This window comes from Echeneis naucrates, chromosome 5, assembly GCF_900963305.1.
Source record: "Echeneis naucrates chromosome 5, fEcheNa1.1, whole genome shotgun sequence".
NCBI classification, from domain to species: Eukaryota; Metazoa; Chordata; class Actinopteri; order Carangiformes; family Echeneidae; genus Echeneis; species Echeneis naucrates.
The window spans coordinates 23600841-23622118 of NC_042515.1; the positions used below are offsets into that span (position 1 = coordinate 23600841).

Sequence of the window (21278 nt, forward strand, 5' to 3'; positions counted from 1 at the left end):
TTTTATGGTGCAGTGTGAGTTCCCTTCACTCTTACTACAACAAACAAACAAAAAACAAAACAAAACACAGAAACACTGTAACACAAGTTTTCCTTGCATTGCAGTGAATCGATTCCTTTAAACTGGTTAAATATTTGCATCAAGAATAATAATACATATGTTTTATCTGCAGCCTCCGAGTTATTTTACACAACTGGTGATCTCTACAATATGTGAACTGTGAAACAGGTCATTGTAATAAAATGGAAACATATTCCTCTAAGTTACTATGCTCAGGGCAGCAGTGGGGGGGGGTTGTTCTGTCTGAAACATCTGCTATGTGTGAAAAATAATCATTAGTTGCAACTTTTTTCCAAACTGTTCTACTGCGCTTAAGTGCCAATAAATAAATCAGTGAGGACAAAATATGGCATAATAATCTTTAAAATGTAAAATGAATACTGAATATTTGTTGAACTTTTTGTTTTATTTGTATCAGTCCAGGGGGGAGGACCCTATCACAGCTTTCAAATCGAGACTGAAAACCTTCCTTTAAGACAAAGTCTATAGCTAAAACTTGAAAGTTTCATTTCTTTTTCTTTCAGTTGTACTGCTGTAGGCCTAGAGGCCACTGTCACCAAGTGCTTGCTCTTGGAGGGGAATGTTGGTCTCTTCATAAAGAGTTTGGTCTACAGTTGTTCTATGTGTAAAGGGCCTTGAAGTAACTTTGTTATGATTTTGCACTGTAAATATTTAATTTGATTTGCAACATCCGAACAATATCATACATCATGACAGAAGCTTAGATGTAAATCAGCCTTTATTCTTTTACGGTATTTTCACAATTTGCCAGCATACAAACGCAGAGCCATACAATTTATAAAAACAAACATCAGTTACAGACAAAAAGAGGCCAGCCTTGTTTGGAATTTTTGTCTTCCTTCATGTGAGTGTAAGAAAAGGTTTCTCTTTGGATTCAAACTGATTTGTTTAACTATAATGCTGTGGTATTAAGAAGCATAAATGAATGATTTTGGGTCATGAAGTCTTTGGCCAGTTTTTTTATATAAATCAGCTTTGATTCACATTCTCAAACACATTTCATAAACATTTTGTATCAAATACATTTTGGATTAGAAAACATAGCATTCATCAAGCAAAGAGAAAACAGTCAGTGCTTCATCTAAATACTGTGATTGTATCTGCAAGTCTGTCACAATTTTACCAACTCAAAAACACATCAAACATCTTGGTCATACATATTTGGCAGAAACTAAAATGGACGTCATGATTTACTCCACACATTCTTCATACTTTTTCTTAATATATTAAAGTATCTCAGATAGATAAGGCATCGAAAGGCATGACAGCAAATTACATCAGCTTACTACTACTTGCTGTGCACGGTTCAACCCTTGTCATCAATAATGACACAGAATGTAAATATAAATAACATATTGGATTCAATCTAATTAAAAGTCAAGGCAAGGCAGTTAATGTATATAGCGCATTTCATACACAAAGGCAATTCAATGTGTTTTACATATATAAAGAGAACATGCCGAGAAAAGTAAGAACAGTAATATGTAAGAAATCAGACTTAATTAATTATTAATTAATATTAATATTAATTAATTAAATTAAATTCATGAAAAGAATACGCAACAGTTTGGATATGTTAAAAGAAGTACAGTGCAGGTTTCATGTATAAGTGCATGACAAAAGAAATGTTTTCAACCTGGATTTAAAAGTGTCGACATTTGGTGCAGATTGAATCTCCACTACCAGTTTGTTGTTCTCTGTTCCAGCTAACTGCTGCTTCTCCATGTTTAGTCAGGACTCTGGTCTGGACTAGCTGAACTGAGTCCTGCTTGGTTTATATTCTCTAAACATATCAAAGCTGTATTCTGGTCCCAAACCATTCTGTGACTGACTGGGAGCCAGTGTGCAAAAGTGTAAACCTGGTTCTATGCGCTCTGATCTCTTTGTTCTGGTTAAAACTCCAGCAGCAACCCTAACTCTGGATGAGCTGCACCTGTTTAATGCTCCTTTTGGGGAGTCCAGTCAGAAGACAGTTACAGTAATCGAGTCCTGGAAATTAACGTGTGGACGAGCTTCTCCTGGTCTTTTGGGTGACAAAACTTTTAATTCTGTTGATGTTTTTAAGTTGGTAAAAGCTGTCTTGATGATTTTCTGACCTACGCTGTGCAGTCAGCACAGAGATTTAGTAAAACCAGCACTGATATGTGACCAAAATCAGTATTCTGCCTTATATCATTTAATACTTGAGTCCTCTTTTTTAAGAGTGGCTTAATGACCACCTTAAGAGATTTGGAAAAAATGCCTGATACCAGTTGTTAGAGATCAATTTCTACTGAGCTTAAAATTGTTTTGAAGAAGTGAGATGGAATTATGTCCAGGGTGCTGGTTGTTGATTTCAAAGGCCAAACTTTCTTTTAGGATTTTTAAATCAATCATATTAAAAAGGTTCAGGTTAAGGTTCATTAAATTGTGACATCAGAGTTGCAGTATTCCCAGGTTTTGGACAGATTAGTTTCTTTGTTTAACTGTGTGGCAATAATGCTTAGTCTAATGGTTTTGATTTTTTTAATTAAAAAATTGGCCAATTTATTGCATTTCTCCTTGGAGAGGAGTTTTGTGCTTATCTGTTTTGGAGGGTTTTCAAGTTGATCAACCATAGCAGGCAGAGTGCAAAGAGCTGTGAGATAAAAGTAGCTTTCTGGCCTTGCAGAGCTTGTTGGCATAGTTACACAGGCTCTGTTTGGACAGCTCATAGTGAATTTGAAGTTTAGTATTCCTCCACTTGTGCTCAGCTTTCCGGCATTCTCTTTTCAGGTTTGTTACCACAGTGGTGTTTCTCCACAGCGTTTTTTGTTTGCTTAAAGTGTTCTTGATTTTGACTGGTGCAACATCATCCATTACATGCAAGGCTTTTGAGTTGAAATTATCCAAGTCTCTCAATGGACTCTGCACTCATTGATTATGATGCAGCTATAGCCTCCACAATCTGAGCACTCGTTCTCTCCTTAATGTACATATTCTTAACAGAGAAAGACGTTTTATAACGTTCTTGGTGATCAGTAAATCAAACAAAACACAGACATTATCAGACAAAGCCAGATCAGTAACCACAACAGAGGAAATGTAAAAACCTTTTGAAATAACCAGGTACAGAATGTGGCTGAGAATGTGTGTAGACTCTTGAACATGTTGGACCAGACCATATGTGTCAAAGTAGTTAAATCTGTGGAGATAACTGACAGTAAATCAGCAAATTCATCAATACAATTTCCAAGTATCTTGGAGGTCTGTAAATTATAAATAATACAATTTTGGGAGCAGCCTTTAAAATAAAACTGAGCTATTCAAAAGAACTAAAATCAAGTGAAACCACTTTACAGTGGAATGTATCTTTAGATAAGGCCACTTCTCCCTCTTTCCTGTCATTTCTACAGTTGTTCATAAAACCAAAATTTGGGGGTGCTGCTTCATTAAGAACAGCAGCACTTGTGGCTTCTGTTAACCATATTTGTCAGAAAAAGAACATGTACATTTTGTGAAATTATTAAGTCATTAACTAGCAGTGATTTGTTGGAGTGAGATCTAATATCTAATATCTAAAGCCTCTGTGACATTCTGAGCTTTACGTGGTACAGTTAACAGATTGATTCACACCATGAGTTGAATGTATTCAATTCCTTCTTTTACTGACTAATACAGGAATCGTACTGGGTCCCAGCTTGTTCTCAGAACACCTGGTGACACCTGGTGACACTACTATCACCTTTAACACATCATGGCATGCAATCTTTGTTTTTAACTCTGCTGCTGCTCCCTGAACAACCTGTACATCCTCCTCTGCCCTGCGCTGCCAGGACAGATGACTGAGAACGAAGAACAGCAGAAACAATCAAAAAAGAACACGGAATGACTTATCTTTAAAGCGCCTTAGGGGCCTCAACAGATGAACAGCTGCTACTGAATCAACTGATATAAAATTAAACTACTAAAAATCACCTGCACCTGAAGCAGCTCTGAGGGCACCTGTGGAACACAACCTGTTCTTCACCAGACTCAAACCAGAAACAAAAATATCAAACTGCATGAATCCATTCTTACAGCAACAAGTAGGCAGGACAGACGCCAAATTGATGGAAAAGAAGAATAGAGTTGAGTCAGAAAGAGATGCTGATCAGCTGAAGTCTCGGTTGGTGAGAAGCATAGGGGCCACCAGGGTCCAGATGTACAGACTCAAACACACCCAGCTGGAAGTTATCTTCACCCACACTGCAGGCCACTTGCTTATTATGGTGTAGTCTGTGTTAGGGCTGTTAGGAAAATATAGCACAGATCTGTCCATCAGTGTAATGTTCATTCAGCCTATTTCACCTGGACCTACGGTTTAAAGATGCTTTGCCAGTCAGAGATCATGTGACTGTCACAAGAGGTCAAATATGAAAATAAACTGTGTGCTGCATCGAATTTTCATACACCAGGTGCTGTTCATCCCCATGACTGGAGTGTCATGGTATCAAATCAATTACACATACTGACAGTCATGTTGATGTCACACTTCCCACCTCTAATGCAGAAAATCCGGAATTACAAGGCTAAAATCTGAGGAAAAAAGATTGAAACAAAGGCTGGCAGGGGGGGATGAGGGCCTAATCCCCATGGTAATTGATGCTGAACCTCTGAAAGATTTGATCTGATCAAACCTGTAACCAACTAAATTAATTACAGGGGCAAAAGAGTGGATGTTTTGCTTCACTATCCTCTAACACTCTAAGGACGCTATAACTGATCAAAGTTCATCATCACACAAAAGAGAAACTTCATAATGAATCATCTTCTTCTTTACAGCTGGACATCAGTCTGACTTGAATCAGAATCATGATTTCTTTCCCTTCTACTTTGAGGAAAAACAATTCTACAGGCAGGGAGATGTACTGACCTATACCAGTTGGTGAGGGTCATCATGATGTAGAGTGAGGCCAGGAAGAGCATGAAGTGGAAGAAGGAGTAGCTGTACTGAACCATGTCCTGCTCATTGTCCGTCACCCGCCTGGGCCCCGTTGACTCCTCTGATAGGTCAGGGCTGCTGCCGCTCTCGGCCAGGATTACGGCATCTTTAGAGGCCATGGTCAGCTTGTTCACCTGACTGGTGCTGGATGAACGAATGCTGTGGACAAAACAGGGACACATGGACATGGGCAAAAAGACCACTGGCCACAGCTAAACTGTTTAAGTTCAATAAAAAAATCCAGTCTGCTCTATTTTTTCTAGTTTTCATGATGAACCTTTGATGTGATGTGAGTTTATGTAAAAGCTACCCTTCCACAGGGTAGTTATAATGCTATCAGATGTTAATCTGTTGCAGCAGGTTTTGGTTTCCTCTATTTATAAGTCAAGTAAACATTACTGAAAGCTAAATCGCATCAAGCTTGATTCCTTATTCTGTAGAGAGCAACGAAACAAACAGACAGATTTCAGAGATATGTGTGCAAGGATGTTTGTGAGGTGCAGAGACGTGGAGATTTTTCTGCAGATGCATGTGCATGGGCATGAGCAAAATGACAGAGAATAAAGAGCTGTATTTGTACAATATTCCATACCCAGAACTGATGGCTACACTGAACAACTGATAAGCTGGAGTGGGCAGCTGGACTTCTATGGCTACACTATAAGTTCAAAACTTGAAACTTCCTCACCTACAAGAGGGAAATTTAGTATTAAAGACATGAAGTGACAATGAAATGGTTGATTTGGAAGTGAGTAACACCTGCCTTTAGGCGTTTATAGACATAATCAGTGATTTTCCACTACATTCAAATGGATTGACATAAAATGCATGTAAAATGATCATAAAAACATCTGAAATACAGTTTTTTCCTAAATTTCCACTATTGTATGCTGTCAGGGCTATAACACTACCTGGAGTAGAGAATGCACAGGACAAATATGACAAGCCCCACAATGCTCTGGGCGTCCCGCCACTGCAGGTATGGGGATGTCAGGACAGGTTCTTCAGTGCCAATGATCACTACAGCTGTCTGGTTTTCTATCTGCAGAGGGGCCAATGTCGGGACTGCAATCTGTTGGAAGATGCTCAGCAGGCTGGGGTTACATTCTTGGTCTGAGGAGGGTAGGAAAAAACAGGCACAGAATATGAATCTACTGCAGTGAAACAAAGATTTCAGAAAATATAGTGTGAGCCATAATTAACACTGTCAGCAATAAACTCACTCAGTAAATATAATATGCAACTAGGTTAAATATGCAGACAAACTGCCCCCTCTTCAGTATCCACACTCGTAAATGACATGCAGTGATAACTTTTTATGTTTACAAAACAGATTTCAACTAAAGGGCATTTTGTTGTGAATAAATGTGAGCAAACAACACAAATAAACACTCATCACCTGATTTTCACATGCTTGCTGAGACAATCAGGGCATGAGATCCAAGAAGTAGCTTGAAAAAACCTTTTCAAATCAATGGCCATGGCCTGTTTGTGGGTACCTTATATGGAGGAATCAATTATCCACAGTGTGTGCAACATCGAGTCTGAGACCAGACTACAACAACAGAATTCAACTTGATTAAAATGAATGAAGGGTCTGTTACACCTTGTTTCGGTCAAATGGGTGATGTTGCTGCAATTCATGATATAAAGACATGTAAACTTGCACTGACTTCAGCTCCAGAAGGTCACAGGTCTGTTAAGTAAATCCAGCTGGTTACAGTTAGAGAAATGGTCCTTCTTGCAAGAACAACAAAGTGTTGAGGGATGCTAAAGTTAATCTACTCATAGTTTTATTTGAGTAGGTTCTACTTGCAGCACTGGGGGTTCGGGTCTCAGTAACCTAGTTTTTTTTTACAACTCAGGCACTGGAGTAAAGGATCAAGCTTTGATGAGCAGACAGACAATTACTACCTCCTTATAGATTTATACACCAATAAATAATTTTTTAATTCATTCATTCAATTCATAAAAACTATATGTATTCACTATATAATCCAGACTCTGTCCCAAGAGACATCCTCATGTCTTTCCCACTTATTTCACCTGATTATTACAATAACTACTATGCTAATTCCACCAATTGCCCATCATACAACTCTTAGCAACCCAGAGAGAAGGTAGTACACAGGTGGAATAAACCATAATGATGGCTTTTATGCACCAGGCTCCTCAAGCTGTAAAACCGCAGCTTCCAGTGTTGGCGGAGCATACTACTGCTGTACTTGGGGTGAGCCTTCATTTGTGTGCATAGATCACAAAGCCAGCCCTTTTTAAAGATGTTTTTGCACTTTGGGGCAAAGAAAGAGCGAGAGAGTGATAGGGAAGATAAGGGATGATGCAGCAAACACCCAGTGCTGGATCCTGAGGAGAAGACCGAGCATTATTAGGCAAACCTGGTTTTTACTTGAGGAAAGCGACTCTCACCAGGCTCATTGGTCATGGCTGACCAGGTCAGATACATTGTGTACAGGGTGATGATAGAGGACTGGAGAAGACCTGAACGTGGCTGAGACTCCTGCAGAGAAAGAGAAACAACAGTCAGAAGTCTCACATGTTAAAAAGGCAGTTCATATACATGTCATTTCAACAAGAGCCATCATATTAATTCTCTTCATCATACTCATAAAGGTTCATTCTGTCTACAGTAAATTTTAAATCCAATCTATGCTAAGTGAGCTTCATATGCTTCCAGTGTATCTGATGGTTTGATCTTTAGTTGTGCATTAGAGGAGCCCTACAGTGTGTATTCAGGGCCACATCTTGCTCTGGTCTACCTGGACTTTGTGCAGCACAGACACAACAGAGGCCACACAGCAGAACAGCATGTTGAAGCTGATGAAGAACTTGTTGATGAAGCATCCATCAGGTTTGGTGTAGAAGATGAAGAATAGCACCATAACAATAAATGAAAAGATGTAGTTGAGGATGGTCACAGCCAACAGAGCTAAAATCAAGAGGCAGGACAAGACACAATCAGAAACTAATCTACACCAAGTCCATCTGTCTGCATGTCACATTACGAGGTCACTCACCTGCATACCAGACCCTGGAGTTCCCCGTCTCCATCTTTTCTACCCAAGCCTCATTCCAGGAGTGGGCAAAGTCCACCAGCAGGACCAGTTGGATCAAGATGAAAAAGAAAGCTCCAGCAGAGCCCACCACGAACCACGCTGCAGCAACATCAACATACACAGTGGCTCAGGTGTCATATCAAAGCTATGTGTGGACTTGAGATGACAGTGTGAGGTTCTTACCATAGGTAAAATTCCCATCTGGGATGTAAAAGGCACCGACTGTGATAGCCACTAATGCAGCAAACTTAAAAAACCAAAACCTGAGAACACATTATCTGACAATTAGAACATATTAAGCTCTACACAGATATACATGTATACAGCATGCAAATATAGTCCCTGTTATTAGGTGTGTATAACAGCAAGTGTCTCCCATTTCAGGGGTATCATCCTTTCCTTCACATGCAGTTGAAAAATTTGTCATCCTTTTTCTGGGTTATGAAGGCTCAAACAGGATCCTTCATGGCCCAAAATACGGCAAGAATGAAAATAAGATGGCAGCAAAACTACCAACAGAGATCTTGAGGATTACACTTTCATATAAAAGCATTTTTTAAATTATGTTTCAACTAATAAAGCGAAGGACCTTAAACCCAAAGGTTTGTGTGAAGAAGAATTGAGGGTTGCCATGGTTTCTTGGTAAGAAGGCGTGCTCTGCAATGCAACAGTAAGGAATACGTATGCATTGCATCAAATACGTAAGTATTTGAAGCAATGTGAAAATCCTTTGTGGACCAGAGCATCTCATTTCAGCTCAGCTTTTGTGGTCTATCAGTATGACCATGTCCTCTGAAGGATGCAGCGCCTTGATTGGGACTCACTCAGCACTCAAAGACACCAAATGGTCCAGTGGTAAAGCGCACAGGAGTCATGGTCTGTCAGACTGAAGACACACAGGAACAAGATGGCTTTCGGACTGACAATTGAATTGTTACACACATCACACCAGCTAATTGACAGCTCATTTCAATTTTAAAAGCAAGGCAAATTTGTCAAACAATGGATTTCATGATAAACACAACCCATCTCAAAAAGCTGCATGATGCTATATTTCACTGCATGCATGTTTACAGACCTGCAATAACAGACGGTGCTGTGTAGTATCTGTGCACAGAGTTTACAGCTAGCTGTCAATAAACTGCCTCATTTCAGGGGAATGATGACAATGAGACTCAGAGATTATACTACTGATGGGGGAGGGGTGCGGGGTCGTATCTAAGATCCTCTTAAGCCTGTGCTGATATTATTAAGATCACCTGTACAGAATTAAAGGGATTTACATGACAGAAAAATAAAGGTCAGATAAGGAAGCTATTTTCATTGAGGAAGAGCTTTATGAAGTCTGTAAGAAAATACATAAAGATACATATACATACACACACACTAACACAACATGGGTGGATTGGAATAATAAAGTCAGCTGCAATAAACATAGTATAAACTCCAGCTGCTCAGCAATATGTCTTAAGAACAAGGCGCCTCTCAGTGAAAAAACTTTATACAGTGTGGTCAGTGCAGTGTGTTGCTGGTGTCTGTGCGGTGGAAAGTCTTAGTGTGCCTTTATTTTTAACATATTGTTTTTTTTATTGTAATGAGAACATTAATTTCATTTTCACTTCTATGTAGCTGATAAACTCCAGCTAAGCTCTTTACTGTGGTAGAGGGGAAGCTCTCTATCTGCATTCTTTTGCTGCATGTCAGGATTGAAAAACTTGAGGCTGCTTCTGCAGTGTGAAATTTACAATTGGATAGATACTTTAAAAGTTTTGTTAGCTACAGTTATAAAAAAAAAAAAAATCAATCAATTTTGCAACACAGTTATTTAAGTTTAGTTAAGTAGCTGATCTCACTTATTTTTTCTACTTGATTTTTTTCTCCTACCTTCCCTGAGCTTCTCTCGTCTGGGGCCTTGGTCTTGCTTAGTAAGTGCTGAATACATTTTCAAATGCTTTGCTTCATTATAAAGGGAAAAAGACAAATCAAAGTCCTCATTTTTTCAAGATTTTGACACCACTTACCCATTGTGAACAGCAGCACGGGGGTCCTTGCTGTTCTTGATGTTTATCATGAGGATAGACAATAACAGGAACCATGTGCTCATGCCGAAGCAGACCCGGTACACAGCCTTGTAGCCCACAAACATGTCACAGTTGACGTGAGCTTGCATGTCAGGGATAGCAGTTTCTGCCCCCTCTTTACAGAACCCTGGGACCTAAAGAAAAACACAAGAAGTCTCATTCTAAAGAGGTCACAGAGCCAAGGAGCCAGACTTCAGTTCATGGCAAGAGCAGGCCATAAAATGCAATATAACCAACATATTGATAATTTCTTAGCGAGTATAAACCGCCACCAGCATTACATAACATTTTCTCACTATGTCATTTCATTTACTGTCAACAGGAATATTTTTATACATTCAGACAGTTTGATTCCCATGATGCTCTCATACCCTCTTCAGCTGCTCGTCCACACCAGGTGACAGCATGATGCAGGCGACGATGGTCCCCAGTAGCAGGAGGGAGGCATAGATGATCCTGGTTATAGTGGAGTTCCTGCTACTTGGACAACAGCTGCACAACAGACATGTTGCACTGCTGCAAAGGCATGGCACCTGCAGGCGCACACACACACACACAGCGCATAACAATCAGAAACCTTAAGAAGAGACGTTGGCCGATATTTTCCATTTTTTTATATATTGGCATCACCCGATTATCTGCGTGAAGGAGGATTTGAAGTCAGGCACATCCATGGGCAGCCCCACATTATTGGTTCAGTGGAATGTGCCACACATGCATAATGCAAAAAGTTAGAATGCACTTTAGATATTCTGTGCCAAGTGTCATATATATTTTCATTAAATCAAACACAAATGTTCCTGGTTGCGAGTGTGTTTGCAGCACTACTATCATTTTTTTTCCTATGGAAGAATGTACATCTCATCAGAGCATGATATCACTCACATCTTCCATTAGGCAGAAGGATCAAGCAAACACCTTGTCTCCACATGCCAATATGGTAAATCAGATTGGACATGAGAGAAAACACATCATTAAACCACCATCTGACAACTATGTCCACAGTCAGCTGATGATGACTGAAATATGATATCCTGCCCTCCTTCTGGTAAAGAACTGAAAGAGAGAAAGCTTCATGATTGGTATACAGACACTGACCCCAGTGATGGGGGGGTAACACTTCTACCGTAGGGAAAGAAGAATAAAGCTTAGTTACCAATGATCTTATAAGTTAAACAGTTCAAGCTGAAGCAAACAAATAGTTCAACAACCATGTGATCTGATGGGATGAGATCAGCTCTCACTCAGACCAAGCTAACAGTCCCTTTCAGGAAATTTTTGATCAGATGGCGAATCTGATTTGCAGAATCTATACAAACGTAGACATGTGTAGATTCATGTTGTTGTCTTAATGCACTAATACTAGTTGCCTGAGGGCACAGGTGAAAATTATGCAGCTAGAACCCGTACAGGTAGTTCTGTTGATTATTGCCGTGGTTTGACATGTAACACACAAAAACAGATGTTCTTCCAGTCAACATCTCCTCTTGCCATTGAGGGGGGGTTGACACTTATTGTCTCATTACACCCACTTACACCCAGTCTCCACCGTACATACTGCCATTATTACTGTTGTGGGAATATGTGTTGCAAATTGTATTGCTTGTTAGTACTGTGCTGTATCTTCACACACAAAGGTATACTGGTAGATTCACAGAGGTTGCAACCCACAGCTGGAGCAGAGGTCTGCTGGTGATTTGGTAAGCACAGATAATTGGGGAGTACCACTCCTGATGATGATTGGTAAGGGGAGTACCAATAACTGATAAGGGCCAAGGACAACAAAAACAGGTGCAGAAGTTGCACAGTCATGGACAGCTACAAACCGGCTAAAACCGGAATTTTAAAAGAACGGGTTGTGGCCTCGGGTGAAGACAGGAGGGGTCTAGGGATGTATAAACAGGTATCCACTCAGCCCCCCAGGGTTCGATCCAGTCAGCTGTTTGTTCAAATATTTGCTAATAATATAAACCTCATCCACATCAGACTTTGAAGACTCTGAGACTTTAACATTACATTAACATTACTGCAGCACTGCTGCCTCTCCATTTCTGGCCCAAGGTCAGGCAGTGGTCCGCCTCCACATTTTCAATCTCTTTGCCCTCACACCTGCATTCACTCTCAGCCCTCGTCTTAGCGATTCCCTGCTTTGCCCTCTATCTTTCAGCTACAAGACTTCTCCATCCACCAGCTTCAGCTGAATTTACTCTGGTGACAGTAAATCACTTCACCTTTATTCGATCTTGTTTGCGTCTGCCATTGGGTTAAGAAATAATATAAGCACAACTGAAACACTGAATTTACACAAAGCAGACTCAGTCAGCAGCACGCATTGATGGGAAACCAGGGGAAGTGAGGGGTTTGACATTCTGTTTTTCAGAAATCCAGTTCAGACAAACACAGGATATAATGAAGACTTCAATTAAAAAAGTTTCCCTTTTCATTTATTTCTGTTACTCTCAACAAAGACCAGAACCAACTTTAACTGCCATAAATATTACTTTTGCTGTCATTTTATGTTTTGTATAATATTTTATTGAACTTAAGTTTGTTTTTGCGAGTGTTTGATTTTCTTTAACACCTAAGCCAAGAGGAAATTATTTCTGTTCGTTGTTGAGTGTTAGACTTTTCTTGATGTGACACTCAAAGTTTTTTTTGTGAGGTGGGCTCATTCCTTCAGGGGTGCAGCCAGCAAGGTATTTTAATTTTCTTATATTGTGTTTTATGTGTCTATGTGTGAAACATGTTTAATTGTGAGTTGAATGTTAACAGATCAACTGCGATGGTTGCAATAAAATCATCTGTAATGAAGAACTGTGGTCTACCTGACGGGAGTGATACCAACAACACCCTGAACTTTGTCCCTGTTGAGCTTTAATTTCTAAAAACAAGCAGCTCCAGTGATTTTGGAGTACTTTCAGCTACAGATTAAAAAACACTAGTTCTGTATTCAGTTGGGTGAGGAACAGTTCGTGTGGGACTAGCTTAAAATAAACTTTGCCTGAGCGTGTGTGTGTGTGTGTGGCATCTTTCAACAACAGCGTTCTTTCATTTCCAGGAAGCGCTGCAAATAGGGTTAGGGTTAACCCTAACCCTAATAAAACATGATTATGGATGTGTTCTGCATTGTTTGCGCCATAATTCTTGTCTTGCTACAAAGGTGCCTGGGCCAACAGATCATGCTCTACTAATGTAAAGGAACAAGACTCAAGAAAAATCTAATTATCATCATTTACAAAAATTTCTCAGTCAAAATACAAATTTCAACTGAAATCCTGAATCATCCCACAGTACAATTTATTTTCCTGTTGTTTGGCCAGAGTCACACACAGTGAAAAAAAAAGTAGAGTCTGAAGATAGCTCAACAGGATTATAATCCTGGAAACCTCAGTGGAGCCTGGTGTAAAGATGAATCCACCAGATTATTAGCATTTTCTGTCTCTACAGTGGGGTGCTAAATATGGGAATGCTGAGCGAAACTGCAGGAGTAAAAACTGACCCAAGAGAGTCTTACCTTTAAATAAATAAATAAAAAAAAAACCTAACCTATATCATAAAACTGATTCAGTGGGTAAGAAGACAATTAGCGGGTTCTATTCAGTCTATGTGATGACACAAGATAAACCACCATCCGCACTGCTTTAGAATGTGTCTTTCTTCTACCAACAACTGAGTAGAGTCAAGAGATAAGGCGAAAACAAGCTAATTCCTCTGCAAGCCAGACAAGGTCAGCTTAGTCTAACCAGTTACGAGACCATGTTGATGTGTGCAAGTGTGTCACACAACCGACCAGACCACGCTTTGGTTTGAACCAAAATGGACCCAGATGTGTGGAAGCATGGTTTCGTTTAGCAAGTAAAGAGCATCAGCTCCGACAGTGCTTCAGTCATGACACCGAACACCGAACACATGAATTATTTTATTCATATATTATGTTACATGTTATTATTTGATTCTTTCCATTATCTCTTAATGATTTTATTTTTCATTAAATATTAATTCTAAATATTTACTTGTGACACCTTAGAAATACTGCATGTTTTCACTGCTTCTTAAATCGATTTTAATTCAGTATGAGAATATATGCTTACTGGACCGTTATTGATCATCAATATTTATTATTAGGATGAATATTCTAGATGTTTGTGAAGCTGAAGCCTCTGACCCTGGGCATTGATGTCTACATGCTCCTACATCGTCCTTGTTGTTGATCATGAACAACAACAACACAACAAAGGAGTATTAATCCAATTAATCACGCGTAAGCAGATGACTGTGTTCTGATTAACCCTTTTTTCGCCCCGGTGATCAGGTGTGAAGCTAGTGGCTTTGCCCCAGGTTTCACTCTAAACTTTAATAATGAATCAGACAAGCGGCAATCGGCTCAAAACTTCTCTGTGAGGTACACATGTGGTCTATCTGAAGCCTCAGGTGAGCTGAAGCCATGTTCACTCTCCCGGTTCGCTGCCAACAGGAAATCAGTTTCATATTTAATCAGCTTCTGGGCGTTTGTAGTCGTTTATTGTTTTAACAGTTGAACGGATTAAAACGAATTGGTTAAAATAGGTTTTCCGTGCTTTCACGATCAATTGAAGCTGAATTTCATTAGTAATTGACACCGAGACATAGTTAACATACTCAACTCTTTACTCCTAAAAAAAATGGACTTGCTGTTCCGGGCTTGGCTGTGATGGACTGTACTGAACTGGACAGTTCTGGATTGTTCTGTAGGCTACTGACCTGGACTGACATGTTCTCTAACCGATTGTACCTGAAGTGGATGTGACTGGATGTGCTGTCTGGTCAGACCGATGCGTTACGAACTGATGAAGCCCTTTGGATAAGAGGCTAAACATCTTCTTTGACAAACCTAAATCCTAAATCCAGCTGCTTTCGATTCAATTGATGGCAGAACTGACAGGTTTGAACCGGACTGGACGCCACAGCAGGACTTCTTGCTTTATCCTTGCCGCCCTCCTTCATCTCTTCACAATCCAATAAAACATGGCGTCAGTCGGTAACACTTAATATTCTCCGGTTCAAACTTACCCAACTAGCGACGGACAAAGCCCCCAGAACGGCCCCCATGACTGCCCGCTGTCAGCCGGCCAACCCGCCTGTTCCTCCTCGGTTCTCGCTCTCGCGGGCGTCAGACAGGTCCCTCGGGATAATCCGCCTCTGGGTCGGTCCGGGTCTTAAGCTCTAGGTCTCCGCTGTCTGGTCTGAACAGCGGCGGGCTTTCCTCCCTCAGTCAGGCACGGAGCTCGTCACGTCAGATTACGTCAGCACGACGTTGACTGACCTACAGTGAACTGAACTGTACTGAACAAATAATAATAATAATAATTATAATAATGGATTAATTTGCGAACACATTGGAGCGTTTTTCTCCTAGACACCCTAGTTTATTCATTCATTTCTTAAAGGCAGAATTATTGCTTGACGCAGGGGCGTTGCCAGACGTAAAGCTCTCCCTGGGCATGCAGCCCTCCCCTTTTATTGTGTTTCTTTTTCTCTTCTTGAAAGTCTGTTGTGTGTTGCAACCGCACTTGCTATGCTTCGCTCATGGTTGCTGTCCCAAAGTCCGAATTAATGCGAAGACAAGTAAACCGGGTGAGGATAACCACTTCTTTATTCATGGATGTTGGAGAGCATTGAACAACAAAGAGAGGTCCCCGTCTTTTGTACCCCCTGGATCCCCCTATGCTCAGGTTTATTGTCCTATTATGGAGTTGTTTTTCTGTGTTCGAATGACAGTGAGTCTTTGCAGTTCTCGGGTCCCCCCCCCCTCCCTTCTTGTTCAGAACAGTTTTCTGAAGGCCATGATTACATAGGCTGTTCTGCTTTGCTCGAGCAGCTCCTCAAGGCCATGGTTGTGTAAGCTGTTCTGCTTTACTGTTACACTACCAGATTATGATTCAAACATATTATATGAATTCCCCACAGTTAGAAGTACGCAAAACAATGCACTAATGTTTCCCTCCACTGTTTTTTATCCTTGTTTTGCCCCTTGTCAGTTTTCTGCTGCGGATGTGCTCATCCCTCCTTCAGTTTCCTCTCCATGGCTCTCCTGACTTCCACCTCTTTTTCCCCTGTTCTCCTCCTCTCTTTCCCTTTGCCTTTCTTCTGATTCTTTATCGTCTTCGCTCCCCATCTCCTACCCCTTCATCTGTTCCTGCTTCTGTTTCTCTGCAGCTACATCCAAGAAATGTTAATAAACTGAGCAAATTCCCATTATCGCTCAGGATTTAATGGCTAATGGCCAGACCATTAGCCTAATAAGCTAATTCATTTCCACATTATCAGATATCAGATGAAGAACCATTAGGTTTCAAGAAAACCTCCATCAAGTGTAGGGAATTAATCAACCACCATTAAACAAGCTAAACTGAGACCTGCCTAAGCCCTGCACTGATTTGGGTTTGGGTTCAATTCCCGGGCCTGAGGTCTTTGTGTGGTGTTTGCATGTTCTCCTCGTGCTTGTGTGAGTTTCCTCCAGGTACTCTGGTTTCCTGCCACCGTCCAAAGATATCATGTTTAGCTTTATTGGTGTCACTAAATTCTAAGTCACTATGCTCAGGGCAGCCCAGCGGGGGGAGTGGTTCACTTCTATACAACCTTAAAGCAAGAAGGTCTTGGGTTCGATTCCTGGGCCTGGGGCTTTTCTGTGTGGAGTTTGGATGTTCTCCCTGTGCTTGCATGGGGTTTCTCCTTCCATAGCGAAGAAATGTATGTTTTGGTTAACTGGTGACTCTAAATTGTCTGTAGGTCTGAGTGTGAGTGAGTGGTTGTTTGTTTGTGTGTTTCTGTGTGTCGACCCTGCAATGGACTGTCGACCTGTCCGGGGTGTACTCACCCCTCCCTTACAGTGAGCTGGGATTGGCTCCAGCACCCTTCATGACCCGGAAACGGATAAGTGGTTGAAGATAAATGAATGGATTAGTAAACCAATTGTTGGATCATGGGAAAAGTCTTTATCGACCAAAGAATCAATATAACAACTGGGTGGAGACAAATCACTATCAAATAAATACACAGGATCTGCAACAATAGAAATAATTTTTAAACAAGATTCAGATCCCACATGACTGATGCTTCCATCCAGTGGACCATCCTGTATTATGGTGATGCATCACAAATAAATTGAGGCCTCAAGTGGATGCATGAAGGAAGGAAGCATATCACCCATAAACAGACACGTCGATTATTTGACAATTCAATAGAAGACACTGATTTTGATAGAGCTAAAGAGCAGCTGAAGCCAAGATGGCAGACAGGAACAGTGCCATGAGAAAAAATATCACATGAGGTGGTACACAGAGTGAATGATCAACATCATCAACTGTGAACAACAATCTGCTGTGGTGTCAAAGTAAAAAGCTTCATTCACTGAATAAAGAGTCATGTTCTAAACACAGTACAGAGCCCTCAGGTCATACTGTTCAGGCTTGAAGTCAGGGTTACAGATGACCATGTAACAATTGATCTCCACGTCTGTCTGAACTCCTGGCTCCATCATGCTGGCACCTGACCACATCACAAAACTCTCAACACCATGAAGGGGTTTGATACCATCTAAAAATATCACATTGATCAAATTTCACATAATTAGAAAAAAGTCTCTTTTTTCCCCCTCTTTCAGCTTTTCCTTGTTCAGGGTCACACAACAAGTCAGCTTCCTGAGACATGCATGATTGATTTGACTGCAGTTTAATGCCGGATGCCCATGCTGTGTGTGTCCATCACTTCCTCCCCTCCTGCAGTGCTGCACACCTGTAAGCAATCACAATTGAGCTGGGTATAAAGGCTGAGGTGGAAGGGCAAGATGAGGACACTCATAGGAGCAAAGGGCAATCGCCAGACAGCTCCTGGGCTTAATAGCCACACATGTGGCTAATAAACCTTGTTCTGGGCTTTATTCTGACAACCATGCTTGCTCCTGTTATTCTCCTTCCACCTGGCTGTTCCTGACTTTGTTGATCCCCTCCACCCTGGACTGCTTTGTGGACCTGACAAGCAGACCAGACATGATTTAATATGGACTGGGACACCAACTGACTCAATGTTCATGTCTTTGGACTGTGGGACTGAAATGGAGAACCTGGTGGGATCCCACACAGACACATGGAGCATGCAAACTCCACACACAAGAAAGGCCCCAGGCCAGGCCTTCAACACACAACTTTCTTGCTATATAAGTATTACCAATAAAGCAATGTGAAAGGTACATGTAGCAATGATAATGAACCAGTGCCAGTGGCACTTCCTTTTGAAGGAGCTGAAATGATATAAACACACTGACATTTACTGATAAGACACAAAGATGCTGTAGCTTGCTGCTCTCACGCCTGAACATTTGGTAACCATGGTAACGACAGAAATTCACCACCTGCTCCAAACTGAAAAATTATAGAGGAAACAGTTCAAAACAAAACAGAAAGTCACACAGAAGTAAAGCAAAGGATAACAGGTGGGTGCAATAATTTGACTGAACTACATTTTAGTTTTAAGTATCCAGCTGAATTTTGTTTTGAAACTTGGTTTGGCAAATCATTTCAGGTTTTCTAAGATTAACTTGATTTACAAAGATGTTGACTGACGGTGAGCTTGCTGGCTTCATGTTTTGGAAAGATAATTGATTAAATTAGTAACTGGCTGTTACAGTTACTGATAAATGAAAAATACAAACACACACATATCCATAAGAATATAATCAAAAAACTTCAGCGATGTCTAGAAAAAGGAACGTGTCAAATAACACAAAATCATAACAGAGTTACATCAAAGCACTTTACATATACAGCAAGTCTAGACCAAACTCTTTATGAAGTTCTTAAAGAGACCCAACAAATCCCATCATGAGAAAACACTTGGTGATAATTGAAAAGGCATTGATTCAGATTTATTCCCTAAAATGAGAACTAAATGAATAAATTTTCGTTTAGTAGTTCAGTAGTTTATTTTGGTTCATTGATTGATTAAACATAAATGCATCACAGGAAAACTGTAGGCAGAAGCAACATCTTATATAATGCTTTTTACATGACATCGCACCAAAACAAAAAAACAAATGGTGTTACAGAGATCAATTATCATAAAGTATGTGATGTAGGCTTAGTACATTTACAGAGGCTGCCAAAGGTAACTTAATATATGTAGTCATACTAGGACTTTATATTTATCAATTGCCCTAAGTAATTTTTTTTTTTTATTTACACATAGAACTACACAGTTTTAATTCATCACAGAGACTATTCCACAGGTTTACCCCAAAAATACATCTACGTCTTAAATTAGTCCTTACCTTTATTTTTTCAAAAACACAAGTTACCCAAAGTTCATACCTGCTTACGCTTGTAAAGAGAATTTTTGGGTTCAACTAGATATTCAAATTTTGAGGTATTTAAATTAATGAAGCTTTGATTCGTTGGGTCATAATATTTTGAGTGGTTTACAATTGGCTCTCTTTTTTAATCTAATTATTGGACCAGTGTTAGTTATAGTGTTTCCTCATACCTCCACACTGATTTAAAAGTTATTTTGTCTTCTATAGGATTGCAGTGGTTTTGGATAATTTAGATTTAAAATTGTTTATATCTGCTTTCCAAATGAGTTTATCATCAATTACTACACCCAAGAATTTCATTTCGCACACTTGTTCGATTTCAAAATCATTCATTTTGAGCTTAACTTGACAATCTACACTATAATATATATACTATTAATGTCAGTCTTCCTATAGTGCTGCAGAGAAACCCTGAGTTGTTTTTATTTTATTTTATTAATGCTGACTAATAGGAGCTTCTTAAATTAAGGGAGTTATCAGTATCAACATTTAAACATAGTAAAGCCATAGTGCAAGTCACCAGGTCATCAGTCAGTGCCGGAGAGAAGTCCTCTATTGAAATTAGACATGGCATTGTAGGAAATCATGTCTGAATATTCCCCTTAAATTTAGCCACAGCATTTTCAGATAAACGTGTGCTATAACTGAATTTATTCCTAAAGTCTGTGCAGCCAATTGTTATTAGGTAATGGTCAGAGAGGGTTAGGGTTAGGCCACCTCCAAAGAGGGCTTTGGAGGAATATTATTATTTGGTCAGTTTCAATGCCATATGGTTAAACAAAATCAAGGGCATGTGGTCGTCTTCTTGGCATTTAAACTGTGTATATGTGTATATGTATGTGTGCTGTTGTTAATAATGGAATGAAATGCTGTTTATCAGTGGATTAGATGTGACATGATGTGTTGTGACAGATGTGGTCCAGTGTACAGGTCACTGATTGCCTGCTTGTATTTGAACTTTGGTATGGTTTCTGTGAGCAACTTTGATGGCCTCATAGTTGACCTGACCTTTGGCTTCAAGTTATGTCATGTTTTCTCGTTAATAATTGAATACTTTGAACTAGCAATAGAAACAACTCAACCTGATATGATTCATGACATAACAATGCAATATCTTACCTTCTAAGGTACTTGCCATGAATGAAGACACATCTAGCTCAGAAGGATGTGGATCTCAGGAGGTGGTGGCTCAGTTGGATCCCCCCAAAAATATTCACAACCAAATCCTCCAACTACTTAGCACCAGACTCAGTGATGAAGCTCTCATGGTTTGTGGAAAACAATGCAGGACTGATCACAAGTCTTCTTGATTACAATCTATTATCACATGTTCTTGTATGATAAAATACATCCAGTGTGATTGAGGAATGTGGTCGAGTAGCCTGTAGCAAGGGGTGATAGAGATCATGAAGAGCTGGGATAAGAGCTGTGAGGGTGAAGATGGCAGAAAAGCTATGTGTTCCTGAATCATATGATGTGTTTCCCAGGTGATGCAACAGGACCTCCTGCTCATGCAGAGGGGCTCATACTACTTGGAAATCCAGTGTGAGGTTGTGCTAGACCTGTCTGATGACACTCTGTGGTCTATGATCGACCAACAGAGGCTGCATGCCGCTAAGGCCATGGCCAAAACTCAGGTGCAGCTCCTCCTTATTTACCTGGAAATGCTTTACCAAGAAATCTTGAAGGACTGCAGGGAGCTGCAGGCCTTTGTTGAGAAACACAGCCAGGGTTTGGTGGATGCTCATACAGCA

The 21278-nt window shown here is 40.2% G+C and overlaps 1 protein-coding gene across 3 annotated transcripts; it reads right to left on the reverse strand.

Moving 5' to 3' along the window:
• Positions 1–781: 781 nt before the first annotated feature.
• Positions 782–15407, reverse strand: LOC115043816 (serine incorporator 1-like). Of its 3 annotated transcripts, XM_029502531.1 has the most exons (11): positions 15228–15407; positions 10550–10711; positions 10119–10312; positions 8281–8360; positions 8059–8196; positions 7801–7970; positions 7451–7541; positions 6110–6136; positions 5935–6049; positions 4955–5182; positions 782–4328 (listed from the first exon to the last, which is right to left on the reverse strand). In XM_029502531.1, the coding sequence occupies exons 1-11, from the start codon at positions 15264–15266 to the stop codon at positions 4193–4195; spliced, it is 1380 nt and encodes a 459-aa protein (XP_029358391.1). In that variant the 5' UTR covers positions 15267–15407; the 3' UTR covers positions 782–4192. The 3 variants fall into 3 exon arrangements, with proteins under 3 accessions (XP_029358391.1, XP_029358389.1, XP_029358390.1); XM_029502529.1 differs by having other exon boundaries at positions 5935–6136; XM_029502530.1 differs by having other exon boundaries at positions 5935–6130; positions 7445–7541.
• Between the last annotated feature and the right edge of the window lie 5871 nt (positions 15408–21278).

Coding starts and splice junctions, on each gene's coding strand:
- LOC115043816 (XM_029502529.1), bottom strand. CDS start 15,266: ATGGGGGCCGTTCTGGGGGCTTTGTCCGTCGCTAGTTGG. Junction 8,361..10,118: donor CGTGCTGCTGTTCACAATGG/GTAAGTGGTGTC, acceptor ATGTGTTCTCAG/GTTTTGGTTTTTTAAGTTTG. Junction 6,137..7,450: donor AGCCATGACCAATGAGCCTG/GTGAGAGTCGCT, acceptor TACCCTCCTCAG/ACCAAGAATGTAACCCCAGC.